We start from the raw sequence: 27,116 nt of genomic DNA, 5'->3' as shown, positions 1-27,116 counted from the left end.
TTTACTGACGTAGAAAGCTAGTTGTTCATTTTGATTACAGTAACTTTATATATCGTTATGCTAGCCTTCTCTATCCTGCACAGGTAAGGCAAAACAAGCTGTATTTTGTTCGTTCTTCCATTAGCATTTCTTGTCACTGATTTTTCAATAAAACTGATGAAAAGTTTCAATTTAAGAATGTTTAAGATGATACACCAACCAAATCTAGTCTTTAACAGCAGCGTCCCTCCTTTTTTGGAAATAAGATGATATTTATCTCAACTATATGCAGGACTTCAGTGACATGTCAGATTCGGAATTCAACAGTATCAAAGCAACTTCACAGAATACAGTCACAGTAGAACTAAAACTTATCAATGTAATACTAATAAGAAATTGCAAGGTAAACGGGACCTGGAAACCAATTAAGAGTTTTCTGCTGCCAGCTTTTGGCTTTTTTAAATGCCTATGTAAGTGAAGACGTGTAACAAAATGAAGAATCTTGACTACAATTAAACTCTAAAGGAAAAGGCACTACTGCTCAAGATGGTCTCTGTTTGTTTCTGAAAACTCAAGGCAAATAAAATATTATAGATTTGTCATTCAAACAAAAGTTGTATACTTCAATGGTCAGATTGCAAGAACAGTATTTTTATTATAAATTTCAACTGGAACAAGTATTCCTCTCCAGTCTTTGTAACCTAACTTTTGCAGGACTATTTATTAGAAGCCAAAAGATTGTTCAACTGAAGAGTCACTTAAACTACAGTGCTATGACTACAGATAAAAGCACCCAGTTATCTTATTATGACGCATGTTCTCTTTAAAATACAATACCCTCTTCCTCTTTGAAAGATGGCTTACCTTCCCTGAGGCAGTAAAATATTATTTACGCCTCCTAATTTGACATTTATTTTTAAGCAAAGGTTAGACAGAGTTTGCGGTGTTGTTCTTTGCACGTTTTTCATCTGAACGCACTGTGTAGCCATTCCCAGCACAGTGTCGCCAACACGCTTCACCTCGGCTGCAAAACAAAGTAAAAATGAAGAAAGATTTGCATATTGCAAATCAAACAATGCAGGATGTTAATTCAGTGCCAATTAACTACACCTGGAGTTTTAGCAACGTGGTCGTTTAAGATTAAAGAAAGAGGAAGAAACCTAACCCCCAAACCCAACCCCAGCCTGCAATAAACCTCCTCCCAGTTCTATACTGCTCCACCTGCCAACAGCACAGTAACTGGGTCCTAAATATAATTAAAGGCACTGTTGGCTTATTTTAACTAAGTCTTTTTTATTTTTTTAAATTACCCTAATTGTAATTTCAGGACTATAGTATTTTATGATCAGCATGGAAGAACCTTTGGCTAATGAAGCAGGTAACGTGGATAATATTCGGATGATGAGCATTTGTTTCGTTATTAAATACCGGACCAGTAACGCAAACTTAATAGTAATGTGCCGAGTAATATTCGGCCAACCAGTTTATCAGTTCATCACTGCAAATTTACCACTTGCATAAGAAGTGGTCAGTTTAGCAAAGGGTGGCTTGTAAAAACTCCAAAAGAAACTCATTAAAAACTGTACTATTCAGATGGTTAAAACAAATCCTATTATTAACAACAAAATTGAGACTTAAAGGCTTTAAGAGAGCCAGACTCTTACACTCAAGAAAAGAAGATATTTAGGCTCCAAGACAGGCTCAGAGAAGATGCAGCCCCCCTTTGGCAACACGAGAGGGAAAGAGGCTTTTTGAGGAGCAGGATGAGAAGAGGAGAAAAGACAGGACTGTGGGTATAGGAAGTGCAAGAGTATGGAAGAGCCCAGGGAGAAAATAAAGAGAGAAGATTAGAGGGGGCAGAAAGAACTATAATTAAAGATAATGACAAGGAAAGCAGAGGAGCGTGGTACCACATCCTCTCAGTGGTTAAGTAGAAGAAAGAGTCTCCTTTTAACGCCAAGCAGGAAAAGTGAAAATGTCATTTTGCACTGAATTTCTATTGAACAAATTAGAGACAAGCCACTTCCTTTGCAAGGCTGAATTCGAGGGGGAAAAAAAGGTACTACTTTGTTAAGGTTCCTTTTTTCATCTCTCCTTTTATCTTATATAAGATAATCTTGGGAAAAGAAAGTAACTGCATATCAATTTCATCAATTTCACAGAAGCCCTGGTTTAGCTTTCTCACTCACAAACTGCATCTCAAATGCAACCAACAGGAAGAATGTGGAAAAGCAAATTAAAAGCATAGACAAAAATAATGAAAAGAATTAAGGTCTTAATGTAAAACATCATGCAGCACAAGATGAAGAATAAAATTCATTTATAGCCCATTCCCTAAATGGAATTTCTGTAGTTAAACCAGAATTAAACTTCTCTCATCCAGATACTTCACAAAAAAATACATGAAATTGTGACTGAAACACACAGGCTCATGATTTGCACTTACTGACCATAGACTGGCGTTTTTCCTGGCAAAATTACTACAACAAGCTGCAGCCCAGTATAAGTGTTCTTGAGATGTCTGAACATGGGCTCCACACTGTCAGCTCCCTGCGCGTATTTGCAGAAGCATGGCTGCCCCTGGATTGGCATTCCTGCATCTCTGGAAATCTTCCTCAGTTGTTCTGTAAAGGACCTAAAGGATGTAAATAAATACATTAGATTCTCAGGTAGCAAAATCCATCTTGGTTTTTGCTCTTATTTTTAATGGAACAATCCTGTGAAACTTGCAGAGTTGTGCTGTCCAAAAATGTGGGAGTTTACCCCAAGTGCATCTTTAATTGACTGTTCCTATGTAGTCACTGAAGGAAAGACAGGGAAGATGAGAAAATACACTGTATAAATAACACCATTATTAAAAACTTCATTTCACCTTATTTGATCTTTCTATGGGAGATACAGTATAAGCTACATTTTGCAAAAACACTGTAACAATGATATTTTGGATAGCCTGCTCTACCATACTTCCCTGTGGTACTACCACTACTGACATGGCTGGAGTTCTTTCTTTTTCTCTGCAAGGAAATCAACAGAAGTTACCAGCAATTGCGTCTCAGCGAAGTCATCTACCATCAATAATAATGCACAAGAAAACCTTGCTAGATATCAGAGAAAAGGAGTACCCTGGCGGCAAAGACAAACCTTCTCCAAGGATGGTGCAAATCTAAGCCACCCTTTGATTGGAACTGGTCAGACACGGAGACAACCTAATTTTCTCAGGGGCTTTTATCGGTGAAGGCTGCTCCAGGCTCCCTGCTAGCAGGGTATGCTGCACTGCAGCCTGCCTCCTTCGCCTGGCTCTTGTTCATGTGGTAGCGTTTGGCTGTCTTTCCTTTTGAAGGGACACCAAGAAGACAGTGTGCCTGTTGTAAGCAAGACAATCAAACGCACTTCAGTGTAGCAGCCTAGGGCTCTAAAAAGTATACCCAGTCTGGAAAGCATCTTCAAAGTCACGGCTTCTCCAGGTTAGATGCCTGCAGTCAATGCTGCATGAGTAGTCTGTAAGTCCCATCCCCATAAAAGAAAGGCAAGATGAGCAAGTGGCAGGGTGTCACAGTGCAGACCTGTAGAGCGGAGCACTTGGTGCCGAGGGACCAACATCCACACTACATGTGTTTCTGGGATTTTTCGTCAGAGTGGCTGTAGTCTGGTACAGTGGGCTGAATGTCCATCGGTGGCTGAAGCACATCCTCTAGTCCAGTTTTATCCCAAAAAAATCCACATTGTACACTCAGACTGCTCCTTGATGCAGAACATGGTATGGCAATTGGTGACAATCAGGAGCATCATTTCAAATATGCAGTCTTGATCCAGAACTAAAACACTAGTGCAGACGCACCCAGAGATGTCCTTCTTTGGCACTTGGTTTAACGACCAGCATAGTAAATGCATGATCCCAGGCAGCAATGCTTAACTGACATACACACTGACAAAGCCTGTTCTATTATTTTGGAGTGGATGCCCCCATAGGTTTCTAAAAAGTTGCTTGTCTTCACCAAAGGGTGCCAGATAATACAGTCTTACCCACTGAGAGGGTGTGCAGATTTCGGTTCTTCCAAACCCGTTGTTAACTTTCATGAATCATAACAGTCTGCAAGCTTCAGCCCTGCAGCTTGTGGCTTCTTGCAGAAAATAGGTGCATTAAGCATTTTCCCTGGCAAAACAGGCACTCAGCACTATAAGCGGAAAGAGTCAGTGGCAGAACACGCACGTCTAAAACGGCACAGGTTTTGAGCCTTTAGAAGTCCATCTGTAAGTATGGTGTCCGAGGAAAGGTTTTCTCTCTGCTCCTGAGAGGTAGAGCAGGATGATTTTGAAGACTTTTGGGGATTTTGAAGGTCTTTACTCTGACGGATCTACAGCAGCCGAGTTCCAACTCGCTCAACAAGATGTGGCAAGAGGCAACAAGATGCAACTGGATGCAGCCATATCCTAGTATGAAGGAATGTCCTTTGGTATGTTGGTAAGATGGTAAACTCCATCTAAGCCATCAAACAATTTTATTTTGGCTCATTATGTTGAAGACTTCTGCCTGTCTCTCAAAACTAACTTCTACACAGCATTTCCACTAGAAGCAACAGTGTGGAAAGGAAGATTCTCTGGCAGCTAAATTCCTGCCACGTACCTGGAGAGAACAAGCCCCTAGCCTTACGCAATGGGAAGGAAAGTAAAAGGTAAGATTCCCACTGTTTGCTCACCACTTGTTAGGGAAAAATTTCCAAGCTATTCGGCAAATCATCTAAAGGAACACTGTTATGGCAATGCTGTTGTTATGAACAATCGCTGTCTTGCATTCACCTTACAAAGAGCAGCTGAGTCACCTGCTAGGGCAGCTGTAAGAGCTGCACTTGTCCATGCATGAAGGGAAAGCAACTGCATTCAAAAGAAGGAATCAGACAATCCATCTACACAGGCATGCACACCTTCCCTGATCTAAGAATGGTAGACGTCACTTTTAACAATCATCTTCCAACAATCACGTTCCATCCAAAGACAGAGAAACCAAATTTGAAAGTTTCATACAAATGCTCAAAGTCAACAAAACAACTAGTCCTTACTCATCTTGCAAATACAGCAACTTGCACCTTACGGTAACTCTAGAGGGTAGAAAGTTTTAGACAAAAATTGGATTGCTTTTTAAAATTTTCCTTTTAAATAAGTTCTGCACAAATAAATCTATTCCATATAACCAGTAAAAGAACCTAAGATGACATACACGTTCGCTTTCACTCTTGGCAAATACTTAATGATAAACACCTGTCATTTCATTATTTCAGTCATCTTAAACTTTGTCCTAAGGCCTCACCAGTCAGAAACCTGCCATATAGTATAAATTGCTTTTGGTAAGTGATTTGGAGGATTTAATGATGAAATTGAAATCATACTGGCATCATTCAAAACACAAAGAGACAGAACTTCAAAAGCACAGTTAAGGACGTATTGCCATACATTAAACAATTTAACAAAATATATATTCTAAATAAATAAGTGAAATGATGATATTTCCATACATAATAAAATCATCATCTTATGAAACACACTTACTTAAGATGAACTTCAGTGCATTGGCGCTGGGGAGCAAAGCACGCAATTGCCCAAACCTTTATTTCAATTCCAGTGTGAAACTGTTTATTCCTCATGTCCCAGACTCCTTGAACTGGTGTAGCAATTGCTTTATTCTGGAAGTGGAAGGAAAAAAAAAAAAAAAAAACCACAAACCAAAATCAACACACTAATGCGAAAATTGATTCATGCTAACAAAAATCCGTTATGCTTCTGCTTCCCTCCAACTAGCAGGCTATTTATATTCGCAGGTCTTTCTCTCTACTGTTCAAACATCTATCCTATCTTATAAAAGATCATTCTATCACTGTAGCAAGACAGCTTGCTAGCCTGGTGAAAAATAAAGCTCATAAAAATAAAGCTCATATTGTTCATTTTTATTGTTGATGGTTTCCTTCGGTTACATAAATCAGCAGCAGATAGAAATTACATATGGATAGTAAGTCAGATTCGTGCTTGGTACGTAATGTTAACAAGAACGTACACTTCTACAGTGACTTTACAACCGCTCAGTGAACTTTCCAAGAGCGACTTAAATTAAGTGTTACCAATATTTTACACATCACTAAGTAGAGGCAAATAGTGGTTCGATGCCACTCACACAACTCGAGAAAAAAACGTGAACAAGCTGACAAAAGATAATCAGCTATTCACCTTTGACCTGTGCAACACTCTTTCTCCCATCAAGCAGACATTACTGTGATGGATTATCTAGAGGACAAGGGATATAATAAGATGACTAAAGTAATTCTGGTGATGTTAATTACCTTAGTAAGTATTAGTATCATGTTTTGGACAAGTTACCACAATGTCTGCCTTCTCATTTCGCAGCAACAGCTAAAATGGATGGGAATTTTTCAGGGGACACACATAAATTTGGTAATTCATTTTGCAGAGTTGTGTCCGCTGAAGGCAGTACCTCCCCCACTCCGACTTTCCATCATTCATCTGCCATTAAGCTCTTGTTCCCCCTGCTCCCCTGGTGCCAGAATAGTTCACGAGAGCACTCTCCCTAATCAGGATCAGGCAAAGACAGCTGGGTGATCTGAACCTGTCAGTGAAGGAAGGTTTGAGCTAATCTGCCCAATTTTGTCTGAAGAGCTTTAGGTAGAAGACGCAAGATCCTCTCCCATGGCGGGTTTATGGAGGTAACAAGTCTGCTTTGTGCATAGGGACAGAACTATCTTCAGCTGGCAATGCATGATCTGGAAGAAGTTCATCGGAAGCCTCCGCAAATTAAGCTATCCCAGCTATCAAAGCTTTCGTCTTGCACAAGAACAAGACACGTTATATAACTGACAGAAAATCCTGTTTCTCAAGCTGTTTTTGAAAGACACCACAGTAGGAAGATGATGTCAGAAAAGCCATCTGAAAAGCCATCGTAAAGAAAAAAAACCTGTGAGTAAATACCCCAACAGGAAGAGATGGCTCTAGAAAAAAACATGCTGATAGAGATAATACCTTAAGATAGTTGTGCTAAACACAGCTGCTCCACCCAGAACACTCAAAACCAACCAGAAGTTCAGGAGGGTTTCAGAGTTAAGGGAGGAAAATATACAGAGTAATAACTGAAGTTGTCTCTGTTCTTCTCCATACACATTGATTTGAACCACTATTTGCAGGTTTCTTCTTGCAACACACAATAAAACAGTGCATGAAGGAAAAATAAACACATTTTTCTCTGAAGTTTACATAAATGTATTTTTAACCTAGCTTTGCTTTCAGTCCTTACATTTAAGGACTTTCAAAACTGTAAGTTAGGTGCAATGTTTAGAACTTACATTTATGATGCCTTTTATCCCATTACACCCAACATCATTCATTTAAAACAACCACATTACAGAAGTTATCCCAGCTGACAATGGAAGCTATCACAGATTGTACAGTAGCCGTTCAACTCACCCTGCCTCCATAGAGGATTGAGGGAGGCTGCAGGACTCTACCGGTCACATCTGTCATTTCGTCTTTGACCATTATTCCAAATTCACGAACATAAGGGTCGGTATTAAAACTTGCACTCCGCATCTGAAATTACAAGGAATGAGATATTTTTCTTGTGGAAAAAGAAGTTATTTTTATAAGACCTAAAACTTTCTGAGATAATCATATTTGGGCACATACCCCTTATATATGGGTGATGCCACGCATCCACAGCCTCTGTTAATTCCACTTGGATACATGGATGCCTCAAAATTTGAAATAAAGCACCAAAAAACCCACTTGAAAACCTTTTGTGAGAACATATTTCTCTCTGATTAATGGAGAAAGGCTTATAAAAACAAGTTCATAACCTGTGTGTAGGGCACAAACTATTCAGTATCTGCTAACAGTAAAAGAAAAATCAAGTCCATTACTACGCTTCACTCATCTTCGACAGAACACTCACCAATTTGCTAATCTCTTCTTGACGGTCAGGTGCCGATCTGGCAGTTGCTCGAATCATAGTGGAAGTTTGATTGTCAGTGAGTTTCTTTATGCATCTTTGTCCTGCCACTATGTTGCACACCTAAAATATCGCCACACAAAGGAAGTTAAAAAACACAATGCAATGTTGTTTGTTGTTTATTTTTTTTTTCTCATTGCTGCACTGCACAATTTCTAAAGTTGGCTCAAAAAACAGTTTGTCAACATTTGAGCCTTTTTTCCTCTGACCCCCTTTCTCCCATTCCCAGAATACAGTAGTATCTAAAAGTTTACTTGCCTCAAGAGGAAGGTATGTGTGTTTCTGCTCCTGTCCAACTTGTAAACATGGAAGGTGAGGATAGCGTAAAACTAATTTGTGCCTGTCCTTAAAATACTGAGCTACAGTGCATTCAACTGTTTGTCCATTCTCCTGCTGAAGTGGGAATCTATTGGAAATCAAATATGAAAATAAGCCATTACTTTATGTAGAATACTTTCCCACACTTGCTCAATACGCTTCTTGGCACAAGTTACGCTTACTGGAGATTAAACCTATCTTGCTGAAATGATGCAAGTGTACTTCTATAATTAAGATTCCATCATTGCCACTACCGTGTGTCTTCTAATAGTACCACAAAAGGCTATTTCTCTAACATTCTTGATACCTGAAGCTATAAATTAAGTTTCCTAGGAGCAGGTGCCTTAGAGACAAAGACTAATGTTTTCTGCTTATCTAGGGTAGTTGCAGTACTACATTTTACAATATGCCATGCACAGAAAATAGCAAGCCTACTCTGAGCCGCAAAACCAATTATTGCTTCAGAAATGCATTTCTCTTTCTGTACATTACAAATATATTTCCACATATGCACACACATTTGCATATACTTACATCAAGGTGGCACAAATATTGTCTTTTCGTTAATATAATACACCACTGAAAGAGCATGAACCAAATACCAGCTTTAGATATTGATCAGTTAACTTCTTGTAAGAAGCTGGTATCAGTTTTCTTACTTGTACTACTTTCTAAAAAACAGGAATAAATACCTCCATAGCCAAGTTATCTGCAAATCTCTGGTTAGTGATTAAAAATAAACATTTTTTTTTTTCCAGAGGAAAAACAGAGTGGTAATAAGCAAGATTAGAAAGCTGATCCCAACTGGCACTACTTTTCTACTCGATAGTTCTGGGAAACATTACGCTACCAACAGGGCATCCTGTTCTTCCAATGTTGAAGAACTCCGTAAATTAAAAAAACCAAACCCACTACAGATTTAAAACAAAGTAATTGGTTCAAATGCCATGACATTCATTATAGAATAAAAACCAGAACAAAGAGAACAGCAAAATTCGGAAAATACTTTGAAGTGTATTTTAAATATATTGACCAAAGAAAGTATCATTTTTCAAGACAACTTTTCCTATGGCAGTAAGGCAGGCAAGATACTGTTCCAGCCTGAGATTAAACATATGCTTAAAAACAAGCAAAATACTTTACGTTTGGTGACTTGCTGGTCGTCTGGTGACATTACACACTCTGTACTTTCTTTTCATTTGTCCACAGTGTGTTATCTCCACCTTTAGACCTAAAAATTGGAAAACACTTATCACTGTTTCTTCAAAATTAAGGTGTCAGCCCCCTTGACTGTTACACAAGATGCCGTAAACTGTGCAGTAAAGCTATTCACTATTTAGCACATCCTCAGAGCACCAAAAGGTATCCAAGACAGAACTCAGAAAAACAATTTATAGTCTTAAAATTCAAAACCCCTGAGCTTCAGCCAAAGTTCAACAAAGAATTTTAGAGACAAGACGAAACCCCAAAGCCCCAAGAGTTTGCAGAGGAAGCTGAACGCATTCTGTGAATTCCAATTCTGTACCTCTAAGGAAGCCCAGGATGGTGGAAGGACAAAAAGGGCACGCAACCTCCTTGAAGCAAAAACCTTGTTTATACTTCATGTCTAAACATACGGCGTCTGTGAGACCTCCAACTATTGCAACCAACCCCAAACTAATGAATCAGGGGGGAAAAAAAAATACCCATGCAGCCTCTAGAAGCCCATGGGAATGAGGCCACGAGGCTTTATTCTTCGTGAAGACAAACATCTGTTGCAAACCCCACTGGCACAAAAGCCAAGCCCACCTTAAAGCCAACAACTTCTAGAAGATTAAATTATCCACCCCGAACCAGCACAACACAGCTACCCGTAAAAAGTTGTTTCTAATTTACCATTGCCCACAAATATAAGCTTGAATGCAGCGGTTTCATTTGTATTACTTCCATGCTTAGACAGAAACAGATGTAGGTGGACTATTAGAGATAGGAAGTTGAATGTGTGGGAACAGGAAAAAGGGGGCTGTAGATAGAAATTCCTTCTATATCTGCACATGGGTGTAAACTTGGGCTGCTGCTGAGTAATAGTGCTTATTTTCCCTATCTGTCAAAGGCACTGATAACTTGACAAACAACGTACGTATCTTTCCATGTAATTTGTTACGGCTCAAAATGCCATCTATTACGAAACCTTCAATAAATATCAAGTTTTTGTGAATACCTCCAAATTCTGTATCACAGTATTCTCATTAAAATATAAAACTGCCACCTCAATACCTCAATTTACAACTCGTTTTGCTGCAAATTTGAGATGACTTCGTCTATCCGAAGAATGAAAATCCTCTCGGAAAAAACAACAAAAGCAGATCGCAATTCAGTGCCCGATTATTTTTTGAAAACACTTACAACCAGTACAAATTCAGGATTTATTTATACTTTTCTTGCTAACTTCTAGTTGGGCAAAGATGATTTTGTGGACATTCTGTGGAAACAATGAAGCTGCATGATAGATTTATGGAGTTTTATTTTCTTTTTTGACTTGCTTTCTTTCTATCAAGCATATCACGAAGGAAGGATCTCAATTTTCCAGAAGAAACCTTCAGTGATCACAAACAGTAAGATTCCTTCCTCCTACTCTTTGATTCAGTCATTACATATTAGAATAACTGTAATTTACTTCCAGGAGAGTATGAAATATGTCTAAATACGCAAAAACATATTGCTGAATTATTAGTAAAATCTGGAATACGAAAATCTTGACAGCAGTAATTGGGAAAAAAAAATTAAGATTAGGTGTTTTAAAAAAAAAAAATAATAATCCCAGTCTTTGCAAACGTTTTGAAATCATTAGATTAGGAACTGGAGTATCTTTGTCATGGATTGGCACTACCGATATGTTTCAAAAGTGAAAAATACAAAATTTTTGTATTTCTAACTGTTAACTTATATTTACTCTAGGGATGGGTGGCCTTTAAGAAGAGTAAAGCACTACAGTAAATATAACTTCTAAATACAATACAGCAATATTCATTTGGGAAGATAAATTGTTTTTAAGGAGACTGACATAATACAGGATGCTGCTCTATACGCTGAAAAGATCTCAGTAGTACCTCTGCACTGAGATGCTCTCAGATGCCAACATGAACCAGTAACTTTGACATGGAACTTGATCAAGTGACTGGGTGGTGGTGAGGCACAAAAAAAAAGAAGGTATGTCAAGAGAACCTACACTTAAATGAAGAGAAGCTTGCACAAGTCACAAGCCAGTAACTAATCTCACTAAAATACGTTACCATCCATCTGCTAGGAAGTTTTAGTTCATCCCATCACTTAAAAATAAAACGTTATCATCTTCACAGTGTCACTAAAGCACTTTCATTAAGGGTAAAGCTAATTAAGCTACCCTATATTTGCCACAGGCAAAGCGCACGCGCATACATGGTTACCACAAATTCTCGAATATGTGATAATTTACTTACATGCATACCTGAGCTCTAAATGTGGCTGGTTCAAAAAGAAAAAAAAAATCACTTAACTATTTCTACTAGCGATTCATCAAATTTGAAGCCACATACTTATCTGAACTGACCCAACTTTGCTTATATTCACAAAGTGACTCTGTTAAGCTACAGAGATTAACCGATGTAGTAAGAAAAAAGGACAAGTAGACTGAAACATAAAATTGATCAGTAGACTTCTGAAAGTCTTGAAATGTACGTAAGTAATAAAATGATTCTTGCTCTTAGTTTTGCTCAGAAATTGTATGTGCACTGTTCATTGTGATAATCTGTCTCCCAATAAGGCAACTGCTATACAAAATATTTTGAACGTGTAGTGGCACCACACCATCAGACAGAATAAAGCAGTTTTATGTAATTTAATTATTACCTTTTATTTCTTTGGTAAACTTTACCCTTTGGGAATCTGTCAGAGGTTTTTGTTGTTCTTCAATACTTTTGAAGTCCAAAACTTCACATACAAACTCAATAACTGGCTGTGCTTTGTAAAATGCGGTTGCAGATACTGTAGACAAAAACATTAATGTTATGTTACAATGATACTGAAATTTTTAAGAAATCCAACAAATGGAACTAAATTCTTGCCTTTCCACTGAAAGAGAAAGAAGGAACAAGAAAAGATTTTATAGGACCTACCATCAATATTTAACATCATTTTCCATAACGAAGGTCTGACTGATTGATGGAAGCCAAACCAAACTTCTCTGCCACCACCCAATGGATTTGAGCACCCTTCTGATGCTGTAAAAAAAGATCGCCCCACAGGAGTATATCTGCAATAAAGAAAATAAATTCAGATCATAAAACTAAAGCAAAAAAAAGCAATAAAGCCATAACTAATGCAAATTGCTATTCACAAAAGCACAGAAATGTCAGTGTTTCAAATTACCAATAATCTGAGATTCCTGTCAGGACTCAGGTTACACCTCTCAAAATCCAGCTGGTTACAGTAAAAAGCTGGCTACTACTCATGTTTGTTTGAATTTATTTTCTGTATACTCCTTAATATACCTACTAATTTAAAAAAAAGCATTAATAATTTTTTGTACTCTATTAAAAACTCAGCTACGCTTCAGTAAGAAAATAATTAAACACCTCTGCTATTAAAACAACAATGCAATAACCTCTCGCCTTACTTGTGCATAGCATCCTCTGAAATCCATGGAAACTTTGCGTGGGTGAACAACTGATGTAACAAATATTTTTGATGCATCTTTCATCTTGACAATTTGGTACTGCACACTTAATATCAACCTAATAAAAACCAGTGCTGATATGCTTCTCTGAACAAAGATGTGTGACTAACTGGTCTGGGCTGTTTTCTGTGTTGCAAAACCTGACTAAAGTAATTTTTATTTTATCCTTAATGTGAGGATAAAGTCAATATAATATATGGCTATTCCAAGATATTTACATAACCTTAACTCATTTTCCCTGTTTAGCCTTTCAAAATGGGAAAGTTCAGCCCTACTAAGCTTTGTTCTTTATTTTCCAATTGAATGCAATTTGAACAGTGCTCTTAAGTGACTTGTTTCGTGGCAGAATTTAACCCAGTATCTCTTGGGTTTGACTGCAAATGCTGTAGATCCCACTTGCTTGGAAAAAAACCCAAGTCATTTTCAAGTTTTTCTTTTGTACAAAAATATCTGTACTGGGTGGCATTAATGTCCCCCTAGCACAGTATCCTTTATACAAAATGGCAATAAACATCTGCCCAGGGACACAGAGGAACAGGGTAACAAGTTTTTTAAAACCACCCTTACATGCCTACAACATCCAACTACTTTCCACGCAGGGAGGGCTTCCTTCTCTGAGGCCGACAGAGAAAGAGGGTACGAGTGAGGTAGCAGGGCACCCCTGACCCGAGAGCACACAAACACAGAGCGAGTCTGAAGACCAGCAGGGAAAGGGACTTGTGTCCAGGCTGGAGGCTACCAACTCCAGCGTATGAGCAGAAAAGCACCGTATTGCCTCTTGCCTGAGCACGCTATCTGCTAGATAGCTATTATTTTGGTTGAGCTATGAAAGCACGTCCTACCCAACAAGCCACTGAAGCAATTCAGTTAACAACGCAACCTCCTAAACAACGTCAAGGTCTTCCCCTCACCTCATGGAAGGCAAGTGCCTCATCACTACATCCAGTGCCTGGATGGTTTCAAACGGGACACTTGGCAGCCGACCAGAAAGAGCATCGTGTAAAGCCTGCAAACTCACACAGGACATCCACTTTATAGCCACCTTAAATATTCTGTCCTTTCCTTCTCCTGGCAGCGTGACCTCCAGCTCCACCTGCAACAATGCCAAACAACAAACCAAGATGATTCTTTCCATTTAAAGGGGAAAATGGAAGGGGCTTGGAAGGGACGATGGATTCCTCTGAACAGCGCTATGAAGCATGGGAAGAGACAAAAAGCAATGATGACAAAACAACATACATTAGGTACAGCCTCTTTTTACAACTAGATCTTTCCAAAGGTGTATTTCAGAAAGATGGCGTGCTTCCCAACTGGCACCTATCTCCCTGTCTGAGGCAACATTATAATTTGGAAGTGCTTGCATATCAACAGGGAGGTCTCCGTTAAGATCCGATAACCTGATTTCAGATACCTAACACATACTAATGCATCATCGCTCACATCATCTCCTGCATGCTTAAAATAAAACGTGGTCTGTCACTACCCGCCAAGATTCACGAATTTCTGGTATTCACTCTCTAGAGCACCAGAGTGCTTTATATATTATTACTGTAGACATAGTTCAAATGAGAGAAAGTAAAATCCACAAGGAGCTTTCAAAGGGAAAAAACAACACACACACACCGCCCCCAAACAAACCCCACCAACCCAAAAAACTCTTATTTTTAAAAACCAAAGAAAGAGTAAGCGATGACCCCCAAGTACCAGTGATGCTATCAGGCAGGAAACAGGGGCACTCCTTTGATATGTCATGCCCTACTTTTTTTGTCTAAAAAACCACTAACAAACTACATTATGGTGAATTACTTTAGCCGATTACTTGTAATTACTTGTAATGCTGATTTCTCCTCTTTATTGAAACAAAGAAAGCCGGAGCACAGAAGTTCTTAAACCGACTAAAATTAAGGCTTGTCTGAAATGATTAGCAGTTCTGGGAGTGACTACAAGAAATAACAAGATCAGAGTATCCTTTGTGCTGGGTAGAAATAAAAACATTGCATTTTCCTGTCCTACGGAGCTTACAATTTAAATATAAAAGGCATCTACTTAACAGACAAACTGTAATTAGTGGGCTAGCAAAAATAATACATGGGTAACGGCGAGCTAATGTATGCAATCATCTGGTCTTTTGCAACAGTTAGCTTCTTCAGTCAAAAAATAGGAAGGAAAAATAAAACACAAATAATAAGCCTTCCCATACGCCAAAAAAAGAGTTGACAATTTATAGGAGGCAGCCAAAATTAATATTACAACCAATTCTCTCCTCTAGTACAAACACCATTCACTAGGAGACTCAAGCAGAGGAAGGAGCAGTATGGCCGTGGGAGAGCAACAGGAACTGGAGTCTGCAATTGCAGGGTCGCTGGTCTGAATCTGGCCCAGAAGGTTAATTCTGCTGAAAAGCTGTGCAAATAAAGGTGTAAGTTTTTAGTTGACACAGGCTGGAAGCTTTCTATGAAGCCTTTTTTTCCACCACGCCATCAAAAGGTCTTCAACTTACATCTCCTTTACAGTGGATGGAAGACGTCTGTCACACCTGAACTGCATTTTCCTTTAAGCTTCTCTCCTCCTCCAAATCAAGTTTTGTAATTTCTGTCATTCCCAATACTGTTAATACACAACTCACCTGATTAACAAGAATTTTGGTACCTTTAATCTAAAAAGAGATTTCTTTTTTTTTTTTTTCCCCCTCCTGGTTTCAATTTACAAAGCTCCTTCACCACGATGAAATGGAAAAAGATGGAGAACGGGACTACTTGTGTTGCAGTATCTGTGTCTCTGGTAGAAATAAAAGAGCCACAATTGAAGAATTTCCATTCCAATTGCTAGACTGCAAATACCTACTATGTTTAGCATAGTTGTGACGGTGAATTCACACTGCTGAATTCGGCCCAAACAGCTTTTGCTGCTGGGTCTAACCCCACTTCAGAACAGTTGAATTAGAGTCACTGCTCAAATAAGTAAAGTTTAAATCCAGCTTTCCAGGTTTTCTTCCTTTAATAACTCACCTGAACTACACGCTACTGAAGAGTTTACGGTTTTTTAAAAAAATAAAATTATAAAAATACATTAGGACCAAAAAACGTGTCCTTAGTCCACGTCCACAAGATCACATATACTTTTAGGCACTGCAAATCGGAATTCAAATCCCTCAGTAATATTCTATTTATTCCACTCTGTATTTTTAAGGGCAAATGAACATGCTCATGTTTGTCAGACTACGCAAAATATGAAAAATTTCAAGACAAAATAGTTTTAAATGGGAATTTTACCAAGTACTTTCCTATTAGGAATAAACTCTAAAGACAAATTTGATGTTTTATTTCCTACAGTTTCACCAGGTGTAATCTATCCTCAAATAAAAAACTTACAGTATCAGTCACTAACCTACAGCCTGCTAGAGCCATTGCTAAATTGCAACACAGTTGACATAATTTTGCAGCTAAAGGAACTAAATGAAGGGTATGTACTGAAAAATCATTAAGCCTGTGGAAAAATTTGAAAGCCGTTCTTAAAAAGAATAGGTCTTGTAGCTGATGTAGTCTGATTGACTCATACAAATCAGCATATATCATTGTTTAAAAATCATAAAAATGAAACTTGACCATGTGTTTCTGGGGAATTCTTAGTATTCCTTCTTCTCTATAAAATATGTGCAACACTACGTGATTATTTTAGCGTGTTTTCATCACACAATGTACTTTCTCTGTATTAATCTAAGAGCTTTTCCTTCCCAGTGATTCAGAGGAAAACAGATGCACAGTTTCCAGTCAAATATTTGGGTGCCTGCCTCCCATGGACTTGTTTGGAAATCTCAAGCTATGGATGTAAGAGGTTTGCTTCTATCATGTACAGTCATGAGCAGTACTTCAAATAGACAAAGCCAAGAGGAGTAAGGTTGTGGCCATAGACAGGATTAACACTTTCCTTCCGAAAAAGGGAACAGCAGGGGGATTTCTCTATCAAACTGCAGCTCGGTTCACTCATAATTACTGGTTTTCTAATTAAAGACTGCTTAAGATATATGTTAAGATATATCAGTTGTTCTTGAGTCTTGCCAGGTGAGAAAACTTTCAAGTTCAGTTAAAATTTAATTCTAGCTCTTAATCATAGAAGGACGTTTTAGGGAAATACACAAGTAACGCAGCACTTGAGTACAAAGCCGCAGTGAGAGGTGACCTGGCTTTGCTCTTAGAATCTATGAGGAAAGAGGAGACTATTAATATCTTCATACCTTGACAGTGTCCTATACAATTCTTTCTTCTCAATGTGTACAAGTAAAAACTAAGAAAATATTCTGTTAATATTTACATACTCCATATTTGTTCCGAAAGTTCTAAAGAAATGAAGGAATTGAAGAGTGAAAATAAGGTACGATAAGGAAGGAATGAAAATAGGCATGATAACCATGAAGGCCAAGAAGAAAAGCATTTATAGAATAGAAAAAGTTATAAAAGAAGCAGGGTTGTTGGCAAGGACAAAAATAACCAAACAACCAACCCCAGAACAACCACCACCACCAAGAGATGAGGACAGAGTGTGTTAATTAAGTTAAAGAGCAACAGGAGGGAAAAAAAAACAGTTGGCAATTTGGTGTCAGCCTTCTGTTTCATATCAGTTCTTCCACTACCAATGCACACTGCAAATAAATCAAGGTCATCTTCCACTTTGATTAAGGATCATCTATTAATCACTGTATGTTCATGAATCTTTTCAATATGATCCTAAATGTAATCAGATGTGCAGTAAACTTGTTACATTTGTTATGTATAGAACAGCTTAAAAAAAAACAAACAAGAAACTTAATCTAATTATGCTGGAGAAAAGTCCCAATACCTACAAGCTTTATACTGGTTTAAACCATGCTTAAATCAATTTAGCACCGTTTAAAAATTTCCCTCATTAAGCTAAATTTCCCCACATCCGATTTAAACGAGCTAAAGATTTATCTCTATTAGCTCTTTCCTCCAGGGTAATAATATTAATATATGCATGGCAGAACAACCAACAAACTCCTATATCCTATGGGAAATAGGAAAAAAATATGAGTTTATTAAAAGCGAGCCTAAACGTGAGCCACAGATGAAACTATCTGAACCATCTTGTGCTAACCTCCACTAAAACCGCTCTCCTCAGTGACTGCCTTTTGTAAACGATCATTGCTCCGGCTAGATAATTCTGTCCCACCCAAAATGGTTAGCAAAATCATTAAAGTCAGCCTTTTCCCAGGTGTAGGTTACAACATTCATTTGCACGGACACGAAGGAATCAGGGCGTCAGAAGCATTTCCTGCTGACACGCTGTCACTAGACTTCATTTTTACCACGTATGGTTTAGCATATGCGGGCTTTAAAATCCAAAGCATCAAGAATGGAGTCCTATTCGGTCAGCAGGCATTCAGACACAGACGGAGGTCATCTCATCCAGTTCCCAGTCAGACTAGGGTCAACTTGCATCTCATGAAGTCTCATTAGATCCAAGGATTAATTTGATCCCAGTTTGTTTATCCTCCATAGATAACCCATTTCTCATTTGCCTTTACTTATTAAATGCAGAACTTCGTATTTGTCATAAAATACATTGTCAGTCATCCACAACTTGGAACATTATTATAGTTATAAGGTAACTCTGCGTGCATCCAGAGGACTTGTTTACACCCCTAGGAGACACTCATCAGGTATCATTCCACCTTGAGCAAACACTTTGCAATCTTGCATGTCAATTCTGTAGGAACTGGAATATTATATGTGAAAGGGAAAAAAAATTTCTCTCTAATACTTTTAAATGGTTCCTTTATAGTTTTCCTAGACATTAGCTTATCAGTTAATGAAAAAATAATTAAGACTGGAGGAGAGACTGACCTTTACTGCATGACATTCACTTAAATACATTTGGAGAAAATAAAAATTACACATATGAGATTAACAGCTTGATTCAGGTAGAACTATTAACTATGCCAAGCACTGCACAGGCATGCAATATGAGACGGCAAAGGACAGCATGGACTATTTTGTAGCACACCGCTACTCCATTTAGGAAGATGGCTCTGCTCCCAGTTTTATCAGATAAGCAAGTTCCCACATTTCTCTGTATTTCCCTTTCCCCCTTATATGTTACTTTTGTCTAGTTAGGTTGTAATCAACCTCCCCGGGATCAGACAGTCTTCCCCTGTAACTGTGCAAGCCTCACCTTGCACCCACAGCAGAAGGGTATAATGGCCTCTGGGAACTACCATAATATGAGTAATGAGAATGACTGTATCCTCAAAAGTGTTCATCATCTAAATAAAAAAGGCCACAGAAAATTCATTCTGATATTAGACCACAGAAGCATAGGCTAAATTGTTTTATAGGGTTTGCGTGATAGCATGTTCCAACACAGTCCCCCCTGCTTCACCAGTCATCAGTGGGCACAGAGGTGGGTACACTTCGCAACTACAACCAGAGTGACCACAGAGGTCACCACCCCACACGCAGACCTGGCAAACAGAACATGCAAGTCCTCTTCCATTGCCCGAAGGGCTAAGCTAACAGATCTTACCCTGTGCAGTTTAAATTAATGTGGCTCTCCTGTTGTAAAGGATTAGGGGAGAGGTTCCATACCACCGAGGGAGGGATGGAGGAGTTTCTTCTGGCTAGTGGATAGTGAGAATCAGCTGACATGGGCTTTGATGAGATTAATGAGCTGACACAACAGCTCACTGCTGCCCAGAGGGGTGCTTCTGCCCCCCTCTCCCAAACTCAGCTGTGCTTTCACTTTCTCCCCAGTGCCAGCAGGATGCTTGTCCGCTGTCTTGGGCAGTTGATCCAGCTCACCAAACCAGCAGAAACCATGTGAGTGGGGAGAAAGAGAGGGAGGAAAGAAGGGATATGGAAAGGGGAGCGACCATTTTGATGGCAACAAGCTCACACTTCTGTCCCGGCAAATCACACCCTGAGCAAAGTGGCAACAGAAGGAGACATCTACTCCAGAAATACAAAATCAGTTCCTATCAGTTATTAGAAAGGCTCTGCAAATATTGACATTAAAATCTCCAAATAGAAACTCTTCTGTTTAAAACTTACTTTATCTCTCCCAATGGGAAGTGGCATAGCTGTGTAAAGGTTTTTTCTTCCATCAAACACTGGTTTGCGATCCCCAAAAATCTGGGTTTTAAAGTGCTGAACCATATGCTCCACTATTTCTCTGAAAATACAAAAAGATTAAGTTAATTCAACTTTTTACTTTTGATGTCAAGTAGCAAATGAACACTAACACTAATATTTATGAATAGAGGCATTAGGTAAATGAAAGGGTGTCCACTGTTGGGTATTAAACACAAGATTTGTTTGACGGATCTAAATTAAAGCAATGTTTTCACAGATTAAACCGTTTTCTTAAAACAGCTATTTTTAGCTTTTTTCAGATTGTAACTTTCCTTCCTCTTTTCTGTGATCTACTGAAAGTGGTAAAGTGAAAGCTCATGCTCTCTCAAGCTCAAAATGAGAGGTGCTTGGTATTCTCCTGGGGCTTCTGCTCCCCTCTCCTACAGCCCTTTCTGCAGAGGACCACGGACCAAGAGCTCAGCACCCTGAGAAGCTTTCAAAAAAAAAATCACTATCCAAGCTTACAGCCTTAGTGTAAGGACGATAGTTGTACGATGACAGTGATAAGCAAACTGTTTGCATCACACTGAGAAAGATTATTTAAATGCAATTTTTTTCAGGCACGCAACAAAACTGGATACGTGCATTCACTAGGACCTGTGCATATTACAAATACGTATTCATTTAAGCATAGCTGGAATTAGGTTGCACGTTTGTATGAATGAGGTAACCACTCACAAAGTTCTTGTCAAACCACAGTGTTTACACACAGGTCATGCAAAGCGGTTCACCAGGCGATGAGAGGTCTGTTGGAATAATAACACCCTTTGATGCCAAAGGTCTTTGGTCCAAATAGCCTGAAGGATGTCTCTTTGGGACATCTGTATCACAAGGCTGTAAAATCTGAAATCCATCAGTGGTCTGCAATATGCTGCCTACAAAGATCCTTAACATATAGCTTGGGGCGAAAGGGCATTAAGAAGTTAAACTGACACAGAAGGGAAACCACAGCATGCTCTTTCTTCAGTACCGTTGTCAACTAGCAGCTCAGGGAGGCTGCTGATGACTATTTCATACACCTTGACTCGGAAAGGCCATTAACCCAGCGTACAGTTAGATATTATCGCGATGCAAAATTCTGAGATGAAACTCTGAATTCATTCAAGAAAAGAATGAATACTGGCTTAATTGACAATTTCTTTGCTGTGTGCCAAAGCTTTAAGACAAGATGTGACCATTGAAAGACACTTGCCTGACCTCCTGAGAAGTACGAATAAAACTTGACCCAGTAATTTCTGCCTCAGGTCTGCAACGTCTGACTGAACAAGTACGTAATTTGGAGGGTGGGAGGAAGGAGGTATTTTTCAACTTTGAGTTAAAGACTGAGCAATGGAAAACCCATTCTCTTACTGAGTGAGTTCTTCCGATTGTGAACCATTTTATATAAAAAAAACGAACACTTCCACTTAATTAAGGTTTTCAAGCTTCAAACCACATTTAGCGAGGAAGCTTCTCAGCTGTGGGTGGAGACATCTCAATGAATAAGTTATTTTCTCCACGTGAAGTTAAAAGAAGAGTTATTTACCGATTCACTAACTTCAGCCCTTTGGGACTACTACTCTACCGAGATCACGCAAGCACACCAAGAACTCGGGGCCAGCGACTGCAAGCAGAGTTCATCTTGAACCTTCTACGAGTCCTAGCTGTCCTCGTGCATTAAACCGAGGGCATCCACAGCGCACAACCAAACTCACATAGCCCACTCTCCCTATCTAACTATCCAAATAGATCTGGGCTTTCTGCGACACGAAGAATTGTATCCAGACTGTATGAATTTGGCACAGCAGCACATTGTCTCAGCTGTGTGTTTTCCAGTCCTGCTCCAGCTCACGTCTCAGCGTGGAACTTGCACGTACACTGCACACATCCCGGCAGTGGGCCTGCGGGGTCACAGTCCAAGCCACAGTAAGTCCTAGAATAAAACTGAAGAATGAAGCTGGGACAGATGAGGGAGTAGCATAAATGAAAATAAAATCTCCCTCTATCCTTTCCAGAGGTTACAACATATAAAGTAATGATAGAAACTATTTACTATAAATATGCCTCTGAATTATATAACCCAAATACTAGAAATGTGTAAGCCAGCTGAAAAACCTATCATTTAGAATTGGACTACGTGAGCATCCTGCGTAATCCTATATACATATATATAAGCACACACAAAAACAGGTATACATGTACAACTGAAAGGTCACGGCTCACAAAAACCCAGGTGCAGGTGAGTGCACGTACATCTACAGGGTAACGCATGCAGGAATAAGCACGCAAAAGAAATAAAACATACACTTCATTAAGTGAGTCCAATTTGTATTCTTCCCACACTACACTGCGAAACATGCACCATACCACTGTCGAACGCATTTATGACATCCTTGTTTACTGCAAAAGGCATTTAATCTATGCAGATTTATACTTGCTCCTGTTACCACAACAGAGGGAGTGACTAACCTGACAAAGCAGAGCAGGTTGGAAGCTGTCAGTGGAGAAAGAACTTGCTACTGAATAAAATCTGCCTTTTCAGTAAGAAAAATTGCTTTATTATTTAGTAATTATGCTCTCTGCCACTGATGAGCAAGCACCCACATGTTGGACCGTAACGGAGGTGATCACACAGAGCTACAACGCACACAAGAGCTGTGCAGCACGCAGCTCCCGGAGGAGCTACAGAGGCATGGCAATCTGCATCGGTCAGCAGCATGCCGGTTGTCAGGGTTGGAGCTGGCGGCAGGGATATCGGTTGATGGAAGCAAAGCTCTCACGGCTCCTACTCTGAAAAAAGTGACTGCTGAAAATTTTTTTCAGTGCTCCAATGCAGTAGGAATATCTCAGTGAAATCAGCAGGGTTGCCCTTGGGCCAGAAGGGAGTTCAGCTTAATGCACTTAGAAGAGTGTTTGCTTTTAAAATTCAATTCAATTCTCAACTAGCTTAAAAATTAAATTTATAATAGATCACCACAGGAAAAAAAACCACAGGATAGCAAAGCGTAGTAATGCTACTTCATGAAAATGCTATCATTACTGACTCTTTAGTATAACAATGGATAATGCACTTTGGTTTATTAATTCACGCTAAGAAAACTTTGGCTTTTGGGTGGCTTTTTTGACTCCACACTTTGTTCATGACTGCATATTCCACCAATGTGACCTTTTTTAATAAGGAAAGGCTTTGCTCCTGAATATATAAACATGCCATTCCAATCCTCTACAGTCAAGATGTAGGTAGTTATGATGATGACACTTGTGGTTTCCAGTTAGTGCCAAGTCTTGTTCTCAAGTTTCACTTCTGGCACCACCGCTCTTTTTCAAGTCAATGAGGTTGCCACACTGTGACTAATAGGGCACATATGCAAAATGCAAGACCTCATTGCTTGTTTCCTTGGCCAACTGATCCATGTTTTCACCTTGCTATCTGGTTCAGGAGCATACCTTTCCCTTATATAGAATCTACTGATGAAGCATAATTTCTTACCTAATTTAGTCCCTCCACGATCCTCTCGCAGCAGCACAAACAAATGGGTTTTGCCTCCCCTCGTCAGTAGGGGAAGGTGGGAAAACAAGCTGGTAACGCCAACTCCCTGCTGAAGGACTTGTCAGCCAATTGCACTCCGATATTTAACCAAGCAATACTAAATCATATTAATCAAATCGGCTTATACTGACCTAGCTCCACTAGAGTTAACACAGTTTATCCAGTGGCTTTGATCAGCAGCATCTTAAGATACTGACAAGTTCAGTCAAAATAAGGGAGGATTAGCACTGAAATCTTGGATTGGTACAGAAAGACTTGGAGAAAAAAAAAAATGCCTGTTGATGGATATGCAAAATTGGAAGCTATCAGTACAAACAATGACTAAAGACAAACACATCCTCCAAGCCCTCAATAAAGACAGGCACGCTCCAGCATTTTCAAAGGAAAACAAGAATGTAAATAAACTGAGGAAAAGCAAAGCACAGTATTACCTGTTAACTCTTCTAGGGCATTTTTCTGGCTTTATATCCAATTCGTAATGGTAGATATCTATTTTAGGAATGTCCATTTCAAAGAAGTTGGCCTGCAGTTTGATTGTTCTCCCAGAAGTGCCAAAATCAGGTCGAGGAGGGGGTTTAAAGGCATATCCCTGTATTGGTGGTGGCAACGGTGGAGGAGGTGCAAGCACTGAAAAAAGAGAAAGCACAAAGTAGCCATCAGCTATATCAAATTGACAGTTGAACAAATTTACAGGCTATTTGACCAATGAAGCACAGCACATTCAAACTGGTAACTTTTTTAAAAAAAATCTAAAAATGGGGAAAAAAAAAACCCAAACCCCTGCTATCAGGAGACCATGAATTCTGTCTTCTTCCCATGCTGGTTCACCAGCCCTGTATTTCCTAGCCATTATTACTGAACAAAATCTTAAAATCAGTTGCATTTTCCTATACTACAAGTCAGCTGGGTGGGAATCTGAGGGGCCAAGTGGGCACTGCTGGGAAGTGAGAACCAGATCTTTGTTGCAGGGAAGAACCTCGGTTTCAAAACAGACACCTGCGAATCGCCTGACCACGTTTATTTGAGCAAACATGTACAAAATGGAGTTTCTACCACTTAAACCACCCTTGCCATCACATTTGGATGAGCTGCATGAATCTAAAGCAACTACAACGCATGCACTTCAGCTATATACGTTTTCTCTAATGACCATACCGCACAGCTTGCCGAAGAGGGGAATACAGCACAGGAGCTGTTCCTACATGTTGCAGCTCTCTGGAAAACGCTATGTATTAGAATTAAACTATATCCTACTGCTTCCTTTAAACAGAAAGCAAACAGAGCAAATAGCCTACTGCTGATGCACTGTGTTCTTCAGCTCAAACACCAGCCACAGATCAGACAACATGAAGCAGAAGCATAATAGCTGCTTGCTGTCGTTTTGATCTAGGAAGTTCATTAAAAATCCAGAGAAGCGCATAAGGTACCAACTTGAGTCCTCAAAGCTCGTGCAGCATCAGTACTCAGGTCTTCCACTGTCTAGAGCAATAACAACTTGCAGCAAAATCTTCACATGTGAAATAACAGAGGAGGCTTCTCATTACTTATGTAAGAATCCAGGTGTGGTTTCCTGGTATTATCAAATTCAGTCCTCTGCTAGCACCAGAAACAATACCCATCCCTCATTAACGCATCAGTCGCCACTTCTCCACCCTCGCTTTCCCTACTGGAAAGCTGTTCCAGAACTATGATGCTCTAATGCTCAGAAACATCCTTCCATTTTTATTTATTCATTGTCAGGTTATACTCACTGATCTTCGGATTAAGTACTCCTTATTGTATTTTTAGATTTAAACCAAATTCCTATTTAATTCTTAATTCTAGGCTATACTACTTCTATTAGTCTCTTCTCATAAACCAGGCTTTATTCTCATCCTTCCAGTTGTTTCTCAAGCTAATGCATTTTCAGCTCACCTTTCCTGAACAAGGCCAAGCGTTATTCTACACGAGGTCCCATCTGGGTCCGGCACAACCGCACTGATGCTTTCATCTCTCAACTGAAAACATCGGGTTAAGGAGCCCTAAACCGCACTTGCCCGTTGTACCGCTGCCTTATAACAGCAGCTCTTGGCCATCCAGTGACCAGTCGGTATGTGCACGCTTGTACGTTGTTTACGACTGATCACCTCCCAGTTCACTAGTAACTCCCAGCTACATGATCTTTAATATATATATATATATTTTTTTTTTTTTTTTAAACCATACCTATTACCCTACTGCTTTCTGTATGATGTTCAGGTCCTCCTTTTTTTGACAATGCCTCCTATACCCCACGATGAAGTTTCATGTACTTATTCCTAACATTTATGCAAAGATCCTTAGTCAAATAACAAACAAGATGATTCCCAACCTTAGTAGCATCATTTCCCCACTTCACCCTTCAACACTCCCCATGGCCAGTTTCCCACTCATCAGTATCTCCTTACTTATTTTTACCATTCTACTAGCCTGACTTTCAGCACCAATTGCCCCACATACCAGATATTTCATCAAAATCCAGATAGCTTGGTTTGACTTTGGGAATATGATAGGCAGGGTTGTTAGTTACTTTGTTTATTTATTTAAAAAAATCTTGGGTTTTCTCATTTGTTTTACATTTAGGAAACTTGTTTCAGATCTTGTCTTCCAAACATATTCTGAGGCTTATGCCCTTTTGATGTCACGTTACAGAAATCCAATTTGCCTTTTTTCCTCCTTTTCATAAATGTTGCCATTACAGTCTGTGATTCTCCAACACTAACTTGATCAATACGTTAAAGATGCTCGTTGCGAAAGACTTGCATTTCCATGACCTAAAACTTCAGGTTTCTGTGATAAAAGATAAAGATTATTCTGTCTCCCTAATTTAAGTACACAAACTCCTTCAGTTTTGCTTTCAATGGAAATAGAGCAATTCTCATTTGCATATTATTCTTACTATTTATCCATCTTGCCTTTGCAGTGTCAACGCCCGGACTGAGAAATGAAGCAAAGTATCTTCTTAGTCTTCACACAATAGCTCTAGATTCCTTTCTGTAACCCAGTCCTCGCCGCAAGCGGCCCATCTGCCTCTGTGTCTGACCTCTGCTATTTACATCCCTGAAGGCAAGTCAAAATACTGAGCTGACTAATTCCGCTCAACCCGTGTTTTGTTCTTTTTTTTTTTTTTTAAATTCTCGCACATCTTGACTTCTAAGACACGGATTTGTCATCTTTTCCCAACACTTGCAGGACCTCTGCTTCCTTCAAATATTTTTCTGAAGGTGATTAACTCACTCAGGTGGCCCTCGCAGTCACCATATCCCCTTGCTTGGTATGACAAAGTCACAAAGTTGGTGTCATTGAGTGGAAAGAACCCTCTGCTGTGGATATGACAACTAATGAAGTTATTTATAGCGTTATCACTACAGCTGGAAAGTAACATAAAAAAATACTCCTACAAATATTTGTACTTGCAATATAACAAAG

At 39.2% G+C, this 27,116-nt stretch overlaps 1 protein-coding gene and 2 long non-coding RNA genes across 6 annotated transcripts in view; 1 reads left to right on the top strand and 2 right to left on the bottom strand.

Moving 5' to 3' along the window:
• AGO2 (argonaute RISC catalytic component 2) overlaps nt 1–27,116 on the bottom strand; it is a 66,770-nt gene that overhangs the window by 20,665 nt on the left and 18,989 nt on the right. For 2 of the 4 annotated variants that reach the window (XM_087742695.1, XM_087742844.1), the window contains exons 2-13: nt 24,101–24,296; nt 20,060–20,180; nt 13,907–14,091; nt 12,436–12,572; nt 12,170–12,304; nt 9,446–9,533; nt 8,243–8,390; nt 7,928–8,047; nt 7,444–7,566; nt 5,524–5,657; nt 2,430–2,614; nt 844–1,003 (exon numbers count right to left, since the gene is read on the bottom strand). In XM_087742695.1, coding sequence (XP_087598821.1) covers nt 844–1,003; nt 2,430–2,614; nt 5,524–5,657; nt 7,444–7,566; nt 7,928–8,047; nt 8,243–8,390; nt 9,446–9,533; nt 12,170–12,304; nt 12,436–12,572; nt 13,907–14,091; nt 20,060–20,180; nt 24,101–24,296 — 1,732 coding nt within the window. Of the gene's footprint in view, nt 1–843; nt 1,004–2,429; nt 2,615–5,523; nt 5,658–7,443; nt 7,567–7,927; nt 8,048–8,242; nt 8,391–9,445; nt 9,534–12,169; nt 12,305–12,435; nt 12,573–13,906; nt 14,092–20,059; nt 20,181–24,100; nt 24,297–27,116 lie in introns of those variants that run through there. The other 2 variants (XM_087742774.1, XM_087742901.1) reach the window with 2 other exon arrangements.
• LOC148057233 (uncharacterized) lies at nt 6,309–7,150 on the bottom strand. The gene is made up of 2 exons (XR_015701252.1): nt 7,003–7,150; nt 6,309–6,909 (listed from the first exon to the last, which is right to left on the bottom strand). It is a non-coding gene; the product is annotated as an uncharacterized LOC148057233 (long non-coding RNA).
• On the top strand, nt 6,804–12,153 carry LOC148057232 (uncharacterized). The gene is made up of 3 exons (XR_015701237.1): nt 6,804–6,939; nt 10,840–10,896; nt 11,240–12,153. It is a non-coding gene; the product is annotated as an uncharacterized LOC148057232 (long non-coding RNA).

This window comes from Nipponia nippon, unplaced genomic scaffold, assembly GCF_047370975.1.
Source record: "Nipponia nippon isolate SJK-2023a ecotype South Korea unplaced genomic scaffold, ASM4737097v1 scaffold_1, whole genome shotgun sequence".
In the NCBI taxonomy this organism is placed as follows: Eukaryota; Metazoa; Chordata; class Aves; order Pelecaniformes; family Threskiornithidae; genus Nipponia; species Nipponia nippon.
This window is presented reverse-complemented; position numbering and strand designations above follow the sequence as displayed.